Below are 18,880 nucleotides of genomic sequence, written 5' to 3'. Positions count from 1 at the left end.
ATCACTCAGTGATATCCCATGGCAGAAGTTATGGGATGCTGCTGCTGCTGCCACACAGGGAGGTTTGATGGGGATATGCTTGGGTTAAGACTGTCTGTCTCAGGGGTCTCTCACTGGTGTGTGTTCCCTGTCCTGTGGCAGCCAGACTGGGGTCCTCTACCACTTTATCCCCCCTCCCTGTGAGCCCAGTGGCCAAACATGGTTTTGGCTCCTCATACCACGTGTCCTGTCCCCATTTTGCAGGCAGGGAAGGCTGTGGAGCCAGTGACTGACTTTCTGCCTGGATCCACTCATGAGATCCGCTCCATCCTCATCATCCAGAATGCAGAGCTGGAGGACAGTGGGACCTATGTCTGCAATGTCTCTGAGGGCTACCATGAGAAGACAGACAGGAAGGACATCACTGTCCAAGTGATTGGTGCGTTGCTGCCCACACACCCAGAGCCACCAAACCGTGTGGGCGTCCAGGCAGGATGTCCCAGAGTGACCCCACTCCTCTCTCACAGCCTCCAGCTTTATCCCCTCCTCACTTCTGCTCAAAGTAACCATGACAACAAGCCAAACCTCACCCCATGTCACCCCTGCCCGCTTCTTGGCTTCAAAACATCCCAAATTTCCCTTCATGGCTTTTGTGATCGTTTAGGACTCTTGAGGGTATTGGTAAGAGCTCCTCTGCACTGTGCAGTGCCAGGGTGATGTTAAGATATGTTGTCTTCCATCTGCATCTGACCCTCTTTCATCTAGTTTGAGGGAAACTGCCCCATCTCCATTATCTCCACAAGATAACAGCCACATGCTTCTGCCCTAAGAGCTCCTCTGCTCCAGTGTGGCTCTGCATCCACATCCCCTCAGACACAAGCCTGAAGTGTTGAGGGATGGATCTGGAGCTGCCCCACCACTTCTGGGTGTTCAGAGAGTTTTGTTCCAGATTCATGTTTATCCAAAGGGCCAGGGAGGGGGCTGTTCCCCTTTCTGACCACCCTCTTCCTCTTGCCTCAGAGCGTGGCTTTGTGCAGTTCCACACCCACCTGCCCAGCACGGTGTATGCTGAGGTCCACAAGAGCCACACTATCCAGGTGGAAGTGGAAGCTTATCCCCAACCCAGCATTGTGTGGCTGAAGAACAACAAGACGCTGACCATGGAGAGCAGCAGCGAGTTCACCATCACCAGCAGGAACCTGTCAGAAACCAGGTACGGGCCCATCATTCCTCACCAGGGTGCAGAGATTGGGTAATTCACAAAGGAATCTCCAAAATGCTGGTTGGGCACACTTGGTGATTGAATAGCTTTCTGTGAATGGATTTTGGGCACTCCTTAGGTGGGTGGGAGCATTACCAGTCCCCGGGTACCTTCCCACAGCCATCACTCTGGGGCTGTGTCTCCCCAGGTACCAGACAGCTCTGGTGCTGGTGCGGGTGAAGCAGGAAGAAGGAGGATTTTACACCATTCGGGCTTCCAATGAGGATGATGAGCAGGAGATCTCCTTCCATCTGCAGATAAATGGTGAGGATGGGCATGCACACACATGGCTGAAGAGAACGGGAGCAGCCTCAAGGGGTGGCACCATCCTTTGCTGCAGAACCCTCAGAACAAAGCCCTTACTCCTGTGGCTGCAGCTCCAGAGTGGTCTTGCTAAAAGAAAGAGTGTTCAAGCCTTAGCCTCAGAGCAAGGGAGACAGGGAGGCAGCACAGACACCATCAGCTTGGCCCAAGGTAGTAGATGTAGAGATGACTTTACAGCTGTGATGTCCTGGGCTTTCCCCCATGCTCACCCTGCTCTCCAGTCAGGCTGTGTGGGGGCAGATCTCCTTCATAACCCCCTCAAACCTTACTCTTTTTGCTGTTCCCTTTCAAAAATAAACCACAATGGATGTGATGAGTCCCACCTCATCCCTAGGCTATGGCAGGGATACAGTAGACTCACATTCCCCAGAGGAATCATGTTCCCCTTCCATCCTGCAGTAAGGAAGGAGGGTTAATTCCCACCACTGTCTTTTGGTTTCAGTGCCAGCTAAAGTGGTGGAGCTCAAGGAGAACAGCAGTGCCAGCAGTGGGGAGCAGACTGTAACATGCTCTGCTGAAGGCATGCCCCAGCCAGAGATCAGCTGGTCTACTTGCAGCGACATCAAATGGTGAGTGAGGGATGGAGGCCATGAGAACAGCCACACTTTTATTTGTTAGAATAGCAGGCTGTTATTTAATTGCATTCTGCTGGCACGCTCACCTGGGCATCCCCTGGTGGTGTGTGGTGCCTGCTGGCTCTCAGGTGCCTTTGTCCTCTCTGGAGCAGGTGCAGCACCACGGGCCAGCCCACGCGGCTGCTGGGGAACGAGTCGGCCGAGCTGGGCGTGCAGACCAACGCCTCGTACCACGCCGAGCGGCAGCTCTACCGCGTCAACAGCACCCTGCAGCTGCACAGGGTGCACGAGCCCCTGCTCCTCAGGTGCACCGTGCACAACTTCCTGGGCACCAGCTCCCAGGACATCACTCTGGTGCCACACGGTGAGGGCTGAGATGAGTTGTACTCAGCACTGGTGAGGCCTCACCTGGAGTATTGCGTCCAGTTCTGGGCCCCTCACTTTGGGAGGGACGTTGAGATGCTTGAGAGTGTCCAAAGGAGAGCAACGAGGCTGGTGAGGGGCTTGGAACACAAGCCGTATGAAGAACGACTGAGGGAGCTGGGGTTGTTCAGCCTGGAGGAAAGGAGACTCAGGGGTGACCTTATCACTCTCTTCAACTTCCTGAAGGGTGGCTGTGGTGAGCTGGGGGTCAGTCTCTTTCTCCGGGCAACAACAGACAGAACAAGAGGACACAGTCTCAAGCTGCGCCAAGAGAGATACAGGCTAGAATTAAGGAGGAAGTATTTTACAGAAAGAGTGGTCAAATACTGGAATCATCTACCAAGGGAGGTGGTAGAGTCACCATCTCTCAAAGAGTTTAAAAAAAGACTGGATGTGGCACTTGGTGCCATGATCTAGTTGAGGTGTTAGAACATGGGTTGGACTCGATGATCTTAAAGGTCTCTTCCAACCTAGAATTTCTGTGATTCTGTGATTCTGTGTGAGTTTTGGGCCAGTAGTGGGGAGACAGACCTTTCTGTGCCGCCAGCCTGGAAACCCGGGTGCTTCTGCCCCAAATGAAGCTTCCTTTGGGTTGAACAGAAAAGATTGTTCCAGTGGGAGTGTGGAGCCCTTATGTCCAATGGCCATGGATATGCTCTTCCCCCTACTGGCAGGGTCATCTCTCCAGGGAGGCAGGACAGGAGTGCCTGAGCAGGTCCCCAGTGCCTTGTTGTTAGCCCACAGGTCACTAGATGGTGCCACGGACTTGAACATCCCAAATATGAGGAAGGATGGTCTCAGCCCAGGCCCATGGCTGACAGCTCTCCCCCAAGCAAAACAGCCCCTCTAGATCTTTTCACGCTCCCATGGCCATACCTCTCCTGAGGCAGAAGGCATCATCACCCCATCATCCCTGGGGGCTGCAGGTGCTGGGAAAGTGTGCCCAGGAGGAGACTGTCCCTACCCAGAGAACAGCTCAGGGTCAATGTCTGGGGGAGGAATGTGTGGGGACCTCTCTGCACTCCTCTCCCCTCCTTTGCCTGTCTGCTCAGGCCATGCAGGAGTGGAAGGGTCTGACTGCTGTCCCTGTTCTCTTTGTAGCCTTGCCGTTCAAGGTGGTCATCATTTCTGTCATCCTGGCCCTGCTGGTCCTCACTGTGATCTCTCTGATCATCCTGATCGTGCTGTGGCAGAAGGTAAGAGAGGAGAGTGTTCCCAGGCTGACACAGTGGTACCCCAGGGTTGGGGTGGCTGGGCCTGATGATGTCCCAGCTCACCAGGATCTATGGGCCTCCATCAGTTCCTGTGTGGCCGTGGCATCTCTGGGGTAGATGGGGAATGAGACAATGGCTGTAGGGACCAAAGGCTCCAGACACATCCCTCACACCCTCTCTGACTCCCAGCCTCTCAGATGTCTCATTTTCCTCTGCTCCCTTTTCCAGAAACCTCGTTATGAAATCCGCTGGAAGGTGATTGAGTCGGTCAGCTCTGATGGGCACGAGTACATCTATGTGGATCCCATGCAGCTCCCTTATGACTCCACCTGGGAGGTGCCCAGGGACAAGCTGGTGTTAGGTAAAGGTTTTGCAGTCCCCCGATGGATTCCTGAGGTCCTGGCTGTCTGGGGGTGATAATCCAAAAGGGACCTACCCAGAATCCAAGAGATCCCTGGAGATATGATGTGGTCCTGGGACAGGGGGATCATCTAGGACCATGGTGGGAGGCCAGCTTTCCCCTTTGGCATTAAGCATGTTATTATTCCTGGCTATTCCACCTTGCAGCTGGCAGTTCTGGGAACCAGCCCCAAACCCAAATACCATAGCTAATGGCCTTGTCCATGACCACCAAAATGACTGCAGCAATGCTGGTGTGGTTTCAGACAAGAAGCTGTATTTTCCAGGCTCCTCTCCTCACCTCTCCTCTAGAGCATTGCCAACTTTTCCTCCTGGCTGTCTCCTTGCAGGACGCACTCTCGGCTCCGGTGCCTTTGGTCGTGTGGTGGAGGCAACAGCCCATGGCCTGAGCCATTCCCGGTCCACCATGAAGGTGGCAGTCAAAATGCTCAAGTGTGAGTTCTCCTCCTTTCCCCACCCTAAAGCTACAGGAGCAGTCAGTGCCACACTGTCCCCTCCTTGCCCTGCTGCTCACGCTGGCTCCCCCCTACAGCCACAGCCCGCAGCAGTGAGAAGCAAGCCCTCATGTCTGAGCTGAAGATCATGAGCCACCTGGGACCTCACCTCAACATCGTCAACTTGCTGGGGGCCTGCACCAAAGGAGGTACATGAGCCCTGAGCACCCTGTCTCTGCTTCCCTGGGCTGTGCTTAGGAGGACAACTGTCCTTAGATAGAGTAATTCCTGTTTTCTGGTTCCAAATGATTCAACCTTCTCCTAAGAAAGCCATGTAGGACACTGAACAACTTTCTTCCAACCTGATTGAAACGGGGAAGGCCCAGTTAACCCTCATCTCCCTCCACAAAAACAAATTTCAAATGCCAAAAAATGCTCAGTACCAGACAGGTGGCTTTTCCCTTTGGCCCTGCCTTGACGCCGTGCAGTCTGCTAATATTCTTGTGCAGTGAAATTCACGGCCAGGGTGGCCAAGGCACGGCTGATGCAGGTGTTGTGTCCCACCAGGACCCATCTACATCATCACGGAGTACTGCCGCTACGGGGACCTGGTGGATTACCTGCACCGCAACAAGCACACCTTCCTGCAGGCCTGCGGGGACAAGGCGCGGCGGGAGGCGGAGCTCTACGGGAACACCCCCAAGGAGGACCCTGTGCACAGGTACGGGAAAGCGGCTCTCTCCTCCTCCCTGCTGCCTGCACAGGTACGGGAAAGCGGCTCTCTCCTCCTCCCTGCTGCCTGCACAGGTACCGGCAAAGCGGCTCTCTCCTCCTCCCTGCTGCCCGCCCCGTCCTAGCCCCATCACGGAGGGAGGCTGGTACTCTCAGGAAGGATCCTGCATTTCTCCGGAGCAGTGAAATAAACGCTGGCCCAGCACTGGGACACAGCTGGCTCCTCTGTTACCTTGTTAGACCAGCCCATGTGCCGACCAGTGACCTCCAAGCAGCTCCTGACAGCGAGGAGTTAGCAAACTGGAGCCTGAGTTTGCTAGCACACCTGCCAGCTGCTCCGTGCCAGTTGGGAATATTTCCTGGCATCATTAACTTTATTTGCACAACCATAGCCATGCACTGAGTGCAGAGACACAGGGTTTTCCAGCATGTCTTAACTGCTGGAGATCTCAGCTCTGCATTTCCAGGGCAGGTTGAGTTGCTACTGAGCCTAAGGGAGAAGTGCCACAAGGAGGGCAATTGCGCAAGAGGTGTCACAAGGAAAGGGAAATGGTCCTTTGTCCTTTATCTGGTTGCCAGCTGTAAGGGATGCAGGCACAGCAGTGCAGAGCAATGTTCCCCTGGGAAGTTAGAAAGCAGCACTTCCATCATACCAAAACAATAGTAAAATAGAGTAGTGTTACAGCTCCCCCCTGCCCTTTCTGCCTGAAGGCAGCTGAGATCTTCCTAAGCACTATTCCATTTGCACAGCACTTCATCCATGGTGCAGGGCTTCTCTGCCAGCTATGTGGGACATTTCAGTGCTGGGGCTGAGGGTTTGGGAGTTTCAGACTCACAAATCATTGCCCCCAGCCCTCATGTCTCCTCCTCTCCTCTGGGTCTGAGCAGCCTCTTTGCTTCCCCCACAGCCACCTCTCCATGTCTGTCGAGAGTGACGGGGGCTACATGGACATGAGCAAGGATGACTCCCTGGACTATGTGCCCATGTCTGACATGAAGGGTGAAGTCAAGTACGCTGACATCGAGTCTTCTAACTATGGCACCCCCTATGAGCTGGACAGCTACTCCCCCTCAGGTAACAGCCTGGCCACAGCAGGAGGGAGAGGTGCTTGTGCTTTGGGTGCTGGATGCCTTTGCTTGCAAAAGTCACTTCTGGAACTTGTCCAGAAGCAGTGCTAAATGTCCTCACAATGAGAGCTCCCAGCTGTGTCCCTTTGTTTCTGGAGGCAGAGCATTCCCCAATGTGTCCTTCTGCTACTGGGAGGCTCACCAGTGTGCTGGGTGACACCAGCATCCATCTCTGATGTTGGTAACACCAACGTCCATCTCTGCTTGCCCTCCAGCTCCTGAAAGGACAGACCGGGTGACACTGATAAATGAGTCTCCACTCCTCAGCTATATGGACTTGGTGGGCTTCAGCTTCCAGGTGGCCAATGGGATGGAGTTCCTGGCTTCCAAAAATGTATGTATTCTGGCTGGTCTGTAGTGGTGGTGGCCAGCAGTGTGTTTTCTGCCATGTCCTGTGGTCAGCTTCCTCCCACTGTCCCTCTGTCCGTGCCAAACTCCTTGTGGGATAAGTGGCTGTGCAATTGAAGAGCTGCTGACCACTTCCCTTTGGAAACACAGTCCTGGAGATCAGCATGACTATATTTGCATGTGACAGCTAACCCTGGCTCACACTGAGCTTCAGACCTCAAATTCCCTGACTCTGTGCTCCTCCTGAGCCGTGTTCAGCACAGCTGTGACATTATATCATCCCTGTTTACTGGGATGGCCTAATAACCTGCAGGCAGCTAAAGCACCAGACACTCTGCAGCACAGCAACTACTCTTCCTAGACACCCTTATTGCATTGCATGCTCTGAGCACCCCAGGGCTCAGCAGAAATGCTTGTTCAGTGGAAATTAAGCCACCATGGAGGACTAGATTCTGGAGTTTCCTAAGGTCTGGCTTAGCCCAGGGCAGGCAGTAATATAGCTGGATTGTGTGAAGCATCACACAGGGCAGGGCTAACAGGAGGAGTCAATGGCATCAATGCAGAGAGAAATTCCTGGCTCTGTGCCCCCAGCCAGACTGTCTGATCCCTAAAAGTGCATGGTCAGTGCTCCCACAGCAAAAGTCAGGGCTGCTCATAGAGAAAACATCCAACATGCTGGCAGACTAGGAGGCACAAGCCAGCCTGGTGTAACTCTGATGTGTTCTGGCTGCTGGGCTGGGTTGTCCAAACAGAGATGGAGACACCCCCTCCTCCCAGCCCACCACATCCCCTCGCTGGGTCCAGCCCTGGCAATCCCCTCTCTGCTGGGGTGGTCAGGTTCCCCTGCTGGATCTGCATGGCTGATGCTGTCATGGAGGAAGCAGTCCAGGCAAACAGCAAAAATGTGTCAGCTCTGCTGGTGGTGGAGCCATGATTGTCCCTAGAGGTGAAGGAGACACCTGAAATGATGAGAGGTGACTCCTGCAGCCCCAGGTGTGGGCTGGTGCTGGAGCTGGGCTGTGTTCTCAGGCTGTGAGAAGGCTCCTCACAGTGACAGTGCTCTGTGTCCCCCCTGCAGTGTGTGCACCGTGACCTGGCTGCCAGGAATGTCCTCATCTGTGAGGGGAAGCTGGTGAAGATCTGTGACTTTGGCCTGGCGAGGGACATCATGAGGGATTCCAACTACATCTCCAAAGGCAGTGTGAGTACCAGTGTGAGCCTTGCAAGCTCCTTCTTCCCAGGGCTCTGGGTCTGGCACCCCCCTCCATAGTCCCTCTGTGAGCCACCTGTCCACCAGTGTGCCCAGAGGTGGTGACAGGGCAGGACTCTCAGGAGATGATGTCAACAGCCAACCATCCTTCACTTTGTTGGCTCTGCACACTGTCAAGTAGTAGAATTGCTTGCTCACATCTCTTGGCTCTTTACAGAAGAACCTGAAGTAGCAAAACTCGGGATTGTCCCCTGTACTCTGTCCTGATCACAGCAGCAGTGCTGCACCCTGCCAGCTCTGAGTGTGGTCCTGAGCCTCAGGCAGGAGAAGGGCAAGGTTGGTAGGGCTGTAGTGACTCACTGACCACTCTGGGAAGAGATTCACAGGATTCTGCTGTAACCACTAGACCACAAGTTAAGAAGAAGTGTCTTCTTGCAAGCAGCTACTTTCCAGAGAGATGTCTCCAATCTTTCATGCAGGAGAGGACAAGGCTGTAATTGAGCTTTGCCAGAAAGCATTTCCTTGTGATTTTAACAACAACCTCTCTACTCCAGCCCTGAGGCATTTGTGAATCTCCAATCCCAAGCAAAACAGGCCATGTAATTCCCAGAGAAACTGAGGCTGAGAATGCAGACAGGTGCCTTAAACCCAACCTTTATCTAATCTGCAAAGTTCTGCAAAGCTCTCTCATGCTTTCTCCCACGTGCTGTCAAACAGGTACTCAGAGCTTGGTCAGGGAGACCCCCCCTAGAGGGGTTGGGGTTTTCAGTCCAGCCTTGACATAGCTGGTTTCCTGTCCAAAATGGGAAATGAAACTGAGCCCCTTTGCAATCCTTCCTGGAGAATATTTTGGTATTCATTGTGCAAGCAAATCCCAGGAGCAGCAGCCAGTTCTGCATACAAGCTGGACAAGTGAGGCTTTCGTTTTTATTACTCTGAGTGAGTAAGAACAGAAAATAAGCTGGATGTTATCTTTTCTGGTCATCCCTTATCCTCCTCCAGCCTGGCCTCAGGTTTCCAAAGTCAGGAGTCTTTGGTCAGATTGTGCTAGCCAGTGGCCTCCTTGAGAGTGAGGGAACAGAGAACACACACTGTGACATGTGTGCATTCATCACGGCAGGTGGGATGGAAATGGACACAGCACATCCCTTCTTTCCTCCTGCCTGCTGGGTCTGTTCTGCACAAAGAAAGAGGCCACTGGTCCCTCCCAGAACTGACTGACAGCAGATGTCAACAGATGTGTTGGACTCACAGGCAGATCTGGAGGGTCTTCTTTGATTGTAATTTCGGTGTCAGGCTCTTATCTGTTTAAACAACTGCTGTGGATACAGATGAATCTCTTCTTGTTTCATTTTTGATTCTCTCTTAGACCTTCCTGCCCCTTAAGTGGATGGCTCCAGAGAGCATCTTCAACAACCTCTACACTACCCTGAGTGATGTGTGGTCTTTTGGGATTCTTCTTTGGGAGATATTCACCCTAGGTGAGTGCCCTGGAGATCATGGTGGTGTCTGTAGTTCTGATAGCATGTTAGCAGGATCCCTTCTAAAACAACAAAAATGCATTTCTAACCCCAAGTCCCTACTTTACCAGTCAGAGTAGCACTTCATTCCCTGTCTCCTTCTTCCCCATGCTCACATTGCATTTGGAAGTGAAATGAAACAAGAAAGGTAAAGAAATAAGAAAACCTTAGTGTGAAATGCATGTTGGCTGGAGAGTGGCAGGCAATCCTGCAGCCTAATTCCTGCTCTCCCTTTACCCCCAGGAGGGACTCCATACCCTGAGCTGCCCATGAATGAACAGTTCTACAATGCCATCAAACGTGGCTATCGGATGTCCAAACCCACCCATGCCTCTGATGAGATGTAAGTGCTGTCAGCTTGTGTTTCCCCTGGATGTGCTCTACATGCCACAGCAGCAATTCTACCTGTTTTCCTCACCTGCTAACTCAGTGCTCTCCCTTCCCTCTTGGCAGCTACAGCATCATGCAGAAGTGCTGGGAGGAGAAGTTTGAGATCAGGCCGTCCTTCTCACAGCTGGTGGTGCTTATGGGAAACCTCCTGGTGGATTGCTACAGGAAGGTATGTCCAAAGGACTCTGTGCTGGAGGGACAGAAGAGGGACAGTGCCTTGGTGAGGGCCCTCAGTCAGGCTTTGGAGACCAGTGTTTAGTCTGGTCTGGACTTTCTTCGGGAGTCTTTGGTCAGGTTGCGCAAGTCAGCAGCCTCATGGAGAGTGAGGGAACAGGGAACACACACTGTGACATGTGTGCATTCATCGTGGCAGAGGGTTTTGCTGTGACCAAGGCTGCAGTAGTTGGAGCAGCCAGTGAAGATTGTTTGGGCATCCCAGGAACATTGCTGAGACAACTGCATTGCCAGACAGCAGCTGGTAACTCAGCAACTGCAGAAATCAGAACTGGGAGGAGATCAAAATCCTGCCCCCAGCCATGTGGTATTTTGGAGCTGTGAAGTTGTGCCACTGATCTCTCCCTTAGGAAAGGTTCATGGTTTCTCTTTGTTGGAGTAAGGAAAGCTGAACCCAGCTAGGAGATGCCAGCCCCTCTAGAAAAACCCAGCATGCAGGAAAAGGAAACCCATCACAAGTGCATTCTGCCTACTCACAAGACCTCTCCCTTTCTTTGGTCCCCTCCTGTGGGAGCAGAGGTACCAGCAGGTGGATGAGGAGTTCATGAAGAGCGACCACCCCGCGGTCGTGCGCACCAGGCCCGCGGTTCCCGTGCTGAACAACGCCCGCCTGGCTGCCAGCTCCCCCAGCAGCCACATCCTGTACACAGCCGTGCACCAGCACGGGGGCGAGAACGACTACATCATCCCCCTTCCCGACCCCAAACCCGAGGGGACCCCTGACCTCCCCCAGGAGGCCTCCATCAGCAGGGCCAGGTGAGAACATTGCTCCTGAGCGTTGTCCTTTCCCCCAGCTGTCCAAATCTGAAACGGGGACCTCAAGAGAAAATGGGGATGCTCTGTTGAAGCACAGACTAGGGGTGGATGTACTGGGAGAGAAGGAGGGCAGTGTCACCCCATCTGAGGTGCTGTGACCTGCATGAGCCCACAAGGATAGGGATAAACCAGACGAGCTGGGACATGAGCTAAGATAGGGCACAGTGTCACATCCCTGCACATCAGCCAGCACAGCTGAGGACAAGCAACCCGACTCACAGGGAGGGGAGCAGGCAGGGAACCATGTTCTGTAGAACCCAGCCAGCCATGTGTTGTGTCTGAAGGCTGGATAGACCCACCTGGTATGGTCTGTTCCATTGGGGGAAGCTACTCAGATAGAGTGGGGCTGCTGGGAACTCAGCACACTTCCCAGTTTCTGGGAATCCTCTCCCACCAGGACAGACAAGACACTCATTTCTCTCTCCCTCTTGTCTCCCTTCAGCTCTATGCTGAACGAGGCCAACACATCATCTACAATATCCTGTGACAGCCCTCTGGGCCTCCAGCAGGACGAGGAGCAGGAATCTGACCCACAGCCAGGCTGCCAGGAGCCAACCACAGCACACCAAGAGGTGGAGGAAAGTTTCCTGTAGTCAGAGCTGGGCTGACTTTGCATCTCCTTATGGAGAGGCCAGCTGAGGGGGCTGACCCAGATGACACAGAGAGCCATGCTTGTGCTTGTACATCAGGACATCCCCTCCTGTCCCAGCATTCCTCCTTCCCTCCTGTCTCCCAGTGCTGGTTGGGGAATTAAAGACTTCTCCCCGTTGTCATCCCCTTCCCCCTTAAAAAGAGGTGGCTCAATGCCAGACACCCTCTACATCACTGCCACATCCTCCTCAGTGACCAAACCACTGCAGGAGGGAGACATCTCACAGACCAACACCTTTTCAAGTGGAAGACGTCGTTGGATCTCCATGAGAGGCCACTTTGTGCATTGCTAAGATGACATTCCAGCCTCTTCCTCCTCCATGGCACAGAGTTTCGTCTCCTCTGCACCAGCACTTCTCTGATGGTCTCAGCACCAGCCACACCGTGGTTCTGTGAAATGCCACTGGGACAGATCATCCACCTGGAGCCCATTGCTGGGCTGTAGAGAACCTGCAGCACCAACCTTCAGCTGCTGGAGGCCAGGAGCACATTGGATTCTCCTTCAAGCCTGAAGAGGCCAGCCAGTGTCTGGGAGGTACAGAATTCCCATTTTCCTCTCTTGGCAGTGCTTTCATGGTGGATGGAGCATCACAAGCACTACAGGTGTTCACAGCTCTGGGGCACAGCTCTGCACCCACCTGGAGGCTGTCACACCCTTCTGTGCCCAATGTGGCACCAGGAGCCCCAGGGACATGCCAGGAGCTCCAAATGCCCTCACAATGACTTGGTTATAAAGCAAAGAGGGCAGTCACTGTTGTTAGTGTTGTCTGTGTGGACACTAAGCTAATTATTCTCCATTGAAGATTTAAAGGGAACAAATATATTAATCCACTAGCCAGGGCCAGTATAAGGAAGCAATATGGTTATTCATTAAGCTACTGCCACTACAGCCAGCTCATCTGCTGGGAAATCATATAACCACGCCAGCTGCAGAATCCTTGTGCCTTATCTTTGGGAAGCAAAGGCTCACCTTTGATAAACTGTTCACCCAAACACCCCTTCTCAGGATGGGAGGGCTCACCCTTCCCTCCTGAGTCACAGCAAGATTATGGGCAGCAATAAGGATACCAGAACACCAACCCAGGCATAGCTCCAAAGAAGGAGAGGGAGAGAGGCTGGGAAGCTCCTTGGTCACAGCTGAACTGTATCTCACACCCTGGCACCTTCTGGGGTCAGTCAGAGCCACTTGCAGCCTGCCAGGGCTGTGAAATGTCACAGAGAACCAAGCAGGGTAAGAGGAATTGGGGAGGATTCCCCTCTCTTGGAGAGTGTTTTGAAAACTAAACGGGCCCAGACCTTCTCCCTGCTTCTGCCCTCCTTCCCCACTTCTCAGCAATGGGTCAGGGGCTTCTTGTGCTCTCAGTTGGCACTGAATGAGCAGACCCAAAGCAGGAGGAACACCAGGCTTTGGAAATCGGTTGTGAGCCCCACCTCTGCAGAGATGAAAGCTGGACCCCCCAAACCACAGCTCTGACACCACAGAAGACAGAAGGTTTTTCTCTGAAATGAGTTTCACTTCACACAGAGCTCTGGTTCACTGCATGTCCCCTGCTCCCATTAACTCTTCCTTGCCCTACTCATGCACATCTCTCTGTGCATCCTACAGGAACTGCACAGGCAGGTTCACAAAATCAGAAATTCAGTCAGCATCTTGCTGGGCTTCTGCCACCTCAGAGTCACTGAGAATTTAATTTTCTTTTCAAAATATGGAACTTCTGTCAGAAATCCCCAGTAGAACAGCTTCTGTTTAAAGTTTTCTACCATTCCGGTTCTGCCATTTATGCAGCTAAAGGAGGAGTAGGTGTTTTGTGGGCTGATGTCCTTGGTAAAATGTGAACATAAGAAATAGCACTTTTATTGGCAGCCACCAGAGGATATTTTCAGCCTATGTGGTCAGATTCCCCACCATCCATAGGAAACATACTGTGAATGACAACTGTTTTTCCATCCTCTGTTCCTCCTGCTTGTAATGAAGGAGCCATCTCCTATGGCCACAGTTCATTAAATAATCCTCACTGCAGAGGAGCAGTAATTTATGAGATCCTTTGGGTCAGATCACTTGATTTTTTTTTTTTTTTTTTTTTTTTTTGACATGTAAGGTGCTTGGTAGGATCTGTGTTACTGCAACTTGAGCCCAGAGGATGGCACATGAGATTATCCTAATAGCTCCTGTCTGCACCAGCTCCATTTTTAATTCACCCTTCTCTACCAAAGGTGACCAGAAGTACCCAGTACTCCAGGTGAGGTCAAACCTAGACCTCACACAGGGCATTAACAGTTCTGGCCTGTCCTGGTCTCAGCTTGCCTGGTGTAGCTTTGGATAATTTTGGCTTTTTCCCAGCCACAACATACTGAGAGCTTGGAGTCATCCTCTGACCCATCTAGGCACCTACATCTTTCTACACTTGCAGCATTTCTAACCAAGCTACTCCCTGATGTTCCAGACATTGGGTCATCAGCAAATTTTGTTAACAAACTGTTATTTTTGGGCTGGACTGACTAATAAAAATATTAGATACTTCTAGCAACCAGAACAGTCTGAGAGAGCTACTTTTACTACCTACCTTCAGCCCAAAGATTTCCCCGTCTATTAACACCTTCTCACTTTCCCTTTGGCATTTCAAAAATCCTGTTCTAAACTTCATCTTGTACAGATTTAATTGCTAATTAAATTACTGATTTCCCGCTATCAAATAGTTTCCAGAGTTCTGAAAGGGGAGATCTCCCTGCTGGGAGAGCTCAGGTGTCCTGTCCCATTAGCTGGGCATTAGCAACATTTGAATGCCTATTGCATTTTGTCCTATTTGTAGATTTACTGCAATTATGATTTGCATCAAAATCTGTTCTGGCTGCTGATGGGATGCTACTCCCACCTCCCTATTCCTTCTTAAAGTAGGTATGCCAGACTTTGCAAAATGGTACATTCTGCACTCCAGAGGAATGTGACCAAATACTTGCCCTTGGCCCGTGATTTTAAGGGCTGAGTCTTGCACTTTGTGGTATTTTCCTGTCCTTACTCAACCTTTCACAGCACCTTTAGCAAGTTGCAGTGACCAGACCTTCTCAGCCAGGGACAAGCTGGCAGCTGGACAAAGCCAACATATTTTCCTAAGCATCTCTCCAAGAGAGGGCTTGGCAGAGCTGGGGATGACAGATCCAGCCCCACACTCCCTCTCTCTCTAATCCAGTCCCTGCATGGCCTGGCAGGTGAGGGCCAGGAGAAAGGTTTGCCTGTTCTGGGCCCATCAGTTTTGTAGCCATAATTTCTCCAGTGAGACTCTGAAGGGAACTGATCCCACTGGGTTTTCTGTTTTGATAATCAGTATTTTTGTTTGGGTGTGTTTTTTGTGTTTAGAGGTGGGCCCAAACTGAGCCCCCCATGAAGGAACACATGCCACAGCTTGGGCCCATCTCTAGTGCAATATCTTTTTATTTGTAGATTATATTTTACTCTACAGCTGTTACATTGTTATCAGAACCAGTATATGCATAATCCTACTGCCAGTCACTATTTCATATGTGTATCCCAGAAACTAATGCTGCACTCTGGTGTCTCTTTCCACATTTAGGTGTTCCTCAGACTGATGTGTGCACAGGTTTTAATCCTTTTGTCCCTCTCAGTTTGAGTGTGTTATTCCCTTTAAGTGCGAGTGTCACGTTTCATGTTTGTTTGTGTTGTGTGAAATCTAGAGCACAGTGGACTTTACTTGTGACTAAATTGTCTCTGTTCACCTGCCAAGGGGGCTGTGCCAGGGTCCCACGGGGATGGGGCAGAAGTGCAGTGCAGATGTGCGGCCAGGGGAAGTCAGCCAGAAGTGAGAAGCAGCTCTTCTCTTTCTTCCCAGCCAGGGCTCTGGGCTGTGGGGAGACAGCACCACAAATGCAGGGCACTGAGCACTCAGGGCTTGCCTGTGAGGAAGCCCAAGGTCTGTGCAGAGCTGGCAGATCTGAAATAAGGGGATTTCACAGAGTGCTAAGGAGACAAAGCCCCTGTTCCAACACACACGTGCAAGGAGGAGCCCTGGCTGGGCTCAGTGCCTGGCTCAGGTTCCAGGATGATCAGGGAGCCTGGATGCAGCCTGGATGTGCTCCCACTTGGAGAGCACAGAGGTTGCCCTTTGGTGGCCCTCAGTACCCTTTTGGCATCCTTTGCCTTGGGTGGTTGCCAGGCAGAGAGCATTCAGGGCAGCTCCAGGGCCACACAGGGCATTGCTGCAGCACATCCCAGCCCTGCCTGCATGCTGAGTGTGACACTGGAGGCACCGTGGCATCTGCAGCACCTGCCCAAAGCAGGCCAGATATTGCTAAGAATACCTTTTCATAGCCCAGCAGATGGGTTGTTGGGCTACCAGCATCATTCCCATGTTTCACCTGGAGACATGAGGCCTCTGGGACAGGCCAGGGTGGATCTGGTTGGCTTTGGCAAAGGCAGGGGATCTGCTCCAGCAGCACTTTGGAGAGAGAACTCTTGCCTGGGGTGGGAGACCTTCAGTGTCCCATCATTCCTCTTCTTTCCTCCTTCATGGGCTGATTGCACCAGAACTGCCAATCTTGCCCAAAGTGTGCCCTCTCCCCATCTGCTGTGCTGGCTTGCTGGCATCACACTGTTCCTCTGCAGCCTTTCTGAACAGCAGCAGCACCTATCTCCATGCTCTCTGTCAAAGTCACCATGAGGGCAAAGGGAAAAACAGAGTTCAGACTAAGGTACCAAAGAGTTAACACTTTTCTAGGTTTACAGTTGTATTTGTAGGATTTGTACTATGTCACATTTATAGCCATGAGATATTATTTTTATGCTGTAAACTTTTACAAATACGTTTTTAAAGAAAGAGTTTAAAAATAAAGGTGTTTTTCATTTTGCAAAGTCCCATCTCTTCCTTTATTTGCCTGCTTTTGGTTGCTCCCACTCAGATGGGGCTGGGAACACAGCTTAACCCTGTGGTGGGTGAAAGCTAAGCATGTTAATACCCTGTGCATGACCCCAGTGCTTAGTGAAAGCCCAGCTGGGAGCCAGGCAGGGAGAAGCACTGCAGGGAGCAGCTGAGCCCAGAGACAGGGTAAGGAAAAGGGGCAGGATCTGCCCCATCTCTGGTGGCTGTGCAGCTTGTGGGTCATGGGGATGGAGGGAAGGATACCAGGAGTTGTTCCCATGTGTATGGGGAATTGTTCCCAGAGTTGTTCCCATGTGTATCCCCACTAACTGGGGTTTGGGCCAGCTGTCCCTGCCAAGGACTTGGCCCCTTGGAGCATTGCTGGGTCTGTGCTCAGATCAGGGTGGGCGTGCAGGAGAAATGACAAACTGAGCAGTGGCTGGGCTGAAGGAGATGCAGATACCACAGCACTGATTTTCTCACCTAGTTTGATAGCTCAGGGCAGTGGGAGGGCCTGGAGGCAGCAACAGGGCAGGGCACCAGAGGAGCCACCCTGCAGCACACAGGGCCCCCTGCCCAGCTCTTCTCCCTTCCCTCTAGCATGAGGAATTTGCTGATGCCCTCAAAAGCTGCAGCTCCAAAATCCTGGCTCCCCACACCACCACTCCCTCAGATCCACATGCTCTCTGCTCCTGTCACCTTTCCCCAGTCACCTTTCAGGGGCACTGAGGTCCCCCAGCCATGAGAGACAGGCACCCTGTGTCTTGCCCAAAGTTTTCTCCTCTCTAGCTCAAATGTAGCTGCTCCTCCAAAATCCATCTCAAGCTGCAGAGCAGAGATGTTTGCACCTTCTCTGAGCCACGTGCTTGCTGCAAAGAGGGGTTTTGGTTAAATCATATCAGTGCTGACCCTGTTTTCTGGCTTCATGATGAAGCCCCACTGGTATCAGTTGTGCCTCCCTTAGCTCCTGGAAGCTCCCTGTGTACCCAGAGGTCCAAGGCATGGAGAGCAGCAGCAAGCAGGTCCAGGTTCCAGCAAGGCTCCCTTTCCAGCCTTTCCTGGGTTCCTGCCTGTCCTGGGTTGCTGCCTTTGCTCATTTTTCCAGAGTGGAGGTTTGCAGCCTTCCCTGACCAGCTCAGGCTGATTCTCCCCAGATATGCTCTGAGTCACCTGGCACGGCTCAGTCAGGGCATTTTTCTCCAGGAGCTGAATCAGCAGGGAGAAAAAGAATCCCCTTCTGTCCAGAGAGCTGCATCAAAGGCCTGGGGGGAAGCAGAGAGGGGGAATTGGCAGAGCTCAGCCCTGAACCCTGCAGGCTCCCACTGATCCCTACCCAGCAGACTTTTGCATGTCAGCCTGTGCTGGAGTGGAGTCCTGGGGCTGGAAACGAGCAGGCCAACATGGGGACCCCCAGCAGGACATTTTCCCCACCCCAAAACAAGTCTCCTCTGCAGTGATGAGACAGACACCCCATGGAGGAGCTCAGGGAAGCAGAGAGACTGCAGTGACAAACCCAGGAGCTGTGGGGCACCAACAGGACACAGGTGTCCCACATGTGTCCCCAAACTGCTGCAGGGCAGTTCAGGCAGGGATGGCACTGTGGCCAGCTGTGCTCAGTGCTGGGGTCCCACAGGGAAACAACTGAGCTCCCAGTGCTCCCAGCCAGGGCTCACAGCAGCCTCCATTCCCCCTTCCCCAGCCAGTCTACCATGCACTGAGCACGTCTCATCCCATCTTGCACAACCAGCAGGGCCTCCACAGATACTCCTGAGCTTCAAGTTGTTCCAAGTAAGGTTGCAGCTTCTCTGAGAGCCTCCCTGCCCTGTGCTCAGAGCTGCAGTTCCAGCAGCACTCCTGTGGCTGAGCTGCTGCTTGCACATTAGATTTGGGGTGCAGGTGGAAGAGAGGGATGCAAAAGAGGGAGGGACCCCAAGTTTGTCCCAGTGAGCATCCCCAGGTGTGCCCAGTCCAGGCTGTCACCTGGGGGTCACTGCCAGCAGAGATGCTGTACAAGGGGCCCCCTCAAAGAGAAGAAGCAAGGCTGAGAGATTGTTTCCCTTCTCTCTATTAAACCTGTCTGGTTTAATACTTATTCACATTGGTGAGTCAGTTCTCTCTGAGCTGGCATTTGTTCCTGGAAAAAAAAAAAGCCTTAAAAAGAAGAAGGAGGGAAACAAACATCCTTTAAAAAGCCCCTTTGGCTCGAAAGGAGGAAAGAATAATCAAGCAGACATCTCCTGTGGCCCAGCTGCCTGACAACCCCCAGCTCTGGGCAGGAGCCCCCCAGAGCACCATGCTGCCTCTAATTCATGTTCTTCTTCCCTGCACCCTGCCAGGAAAAACTGCTGAG

At 52.4% G+C, this 18,880-nt stretch overlaps 1 protein-coding gene across 2 annotated transcripts in view; it reads left to right on the top strand.

Moving 5' to 3' along the window:
* The window catches only part of PDGFRB (platelet derived growth factor receptor beta), a 32,728-nt gene extending 16,205 nt beyond the window's left edge, over positions 1 to 16,523 (top strand). For both annotated transcript variants that reach the window (XM_063168835.1, XM_063168836.1), the window contains exons 6-23: positions 244 to 418; positions 1,000 to 1,192; positions 1,389 to 1,504; positions 2,007 to 2,133; positions 2,292 to 2,503; positions 3,664 to 3,758; positions 4,005 to 4,137; positions 4,526 to 4,630; positions 4,729 to 4,839; positions 5,198 to 5,351; positions 6,271 to 6,437; positions 6,706 to 6,824; positions 7,917 to 8,039; positions 9,418 to 9,529; positions 9,812 to 9,911; positions 10,022 to 10,127; positions 10,710 to 10,948; positions 11,451 to 16,523. In XM_063168835.1, coding sequence (XP_063024905.1) covers positions 244 to 418; positions 1,000 to 1,192; positions 1,389 to 1,504; positions 2,007 to 2,133; positions 2,292 to 2,503; positions 3,664 to 3,758; positions 4,005 to 4,137; positions 4,526 to 4,630; positions 4,729 to 4,839; positions 5,198 to 5,351; positions 6,271 to 6,437; positions 6,706 to 6,824; positions 7,917 to 8,039; positions 9,418 to 9,529; positions 9,812 to 9,911; positions 10,022 to 10,127; positions 10,710 to 10,948; positions 11,451 to 11,601 — 2,538 coding nt within the window. In that variant the 3' untranslated portion in view covers positions 11,602 to 16,523. The remainder of the gene's footprint in view (positions 1 to 243; positions 419 to 999; positions 1,193 to 1,388; positions 1,505 to 2,006; positions 2,134 to 2,291; positions 2,504 to 3,663; positions 3,759 to 4,004; positions 4,138 to 4,525; positions 4,631 to 4,728; positions 4,840 to 5,197; positions 5,352 to 6,270; positions 6,438 to 6,705; positions 6,825 to 7,916; positions 8,040 to 9,417; positions 9,530 to 9,811; positions 9,912 to 10,021; positions 10,128 to 10,709; positions 10,949 to 11,450) is intronic.
* Positions 16,524 to 18,880: the final 2,357 nt, after the last annotated feature.

Source organism: Melospiza melodia, chromosome 14, assembly GCF_035770615.1.
Source record: "Melospiza melodia melodia isolate bMelMel2 chromosome 14, bMelMel2.pri, whole genome shotgun sequence".
NCBI lineage: Eukaryota > Metazoa > Chordata > Aves > Passeriformes > Passerellidae > Melospiza > Melospiza melodia.
This window is presented reverse-complemented; position numbering and strand designations above follow the sequence as displayed.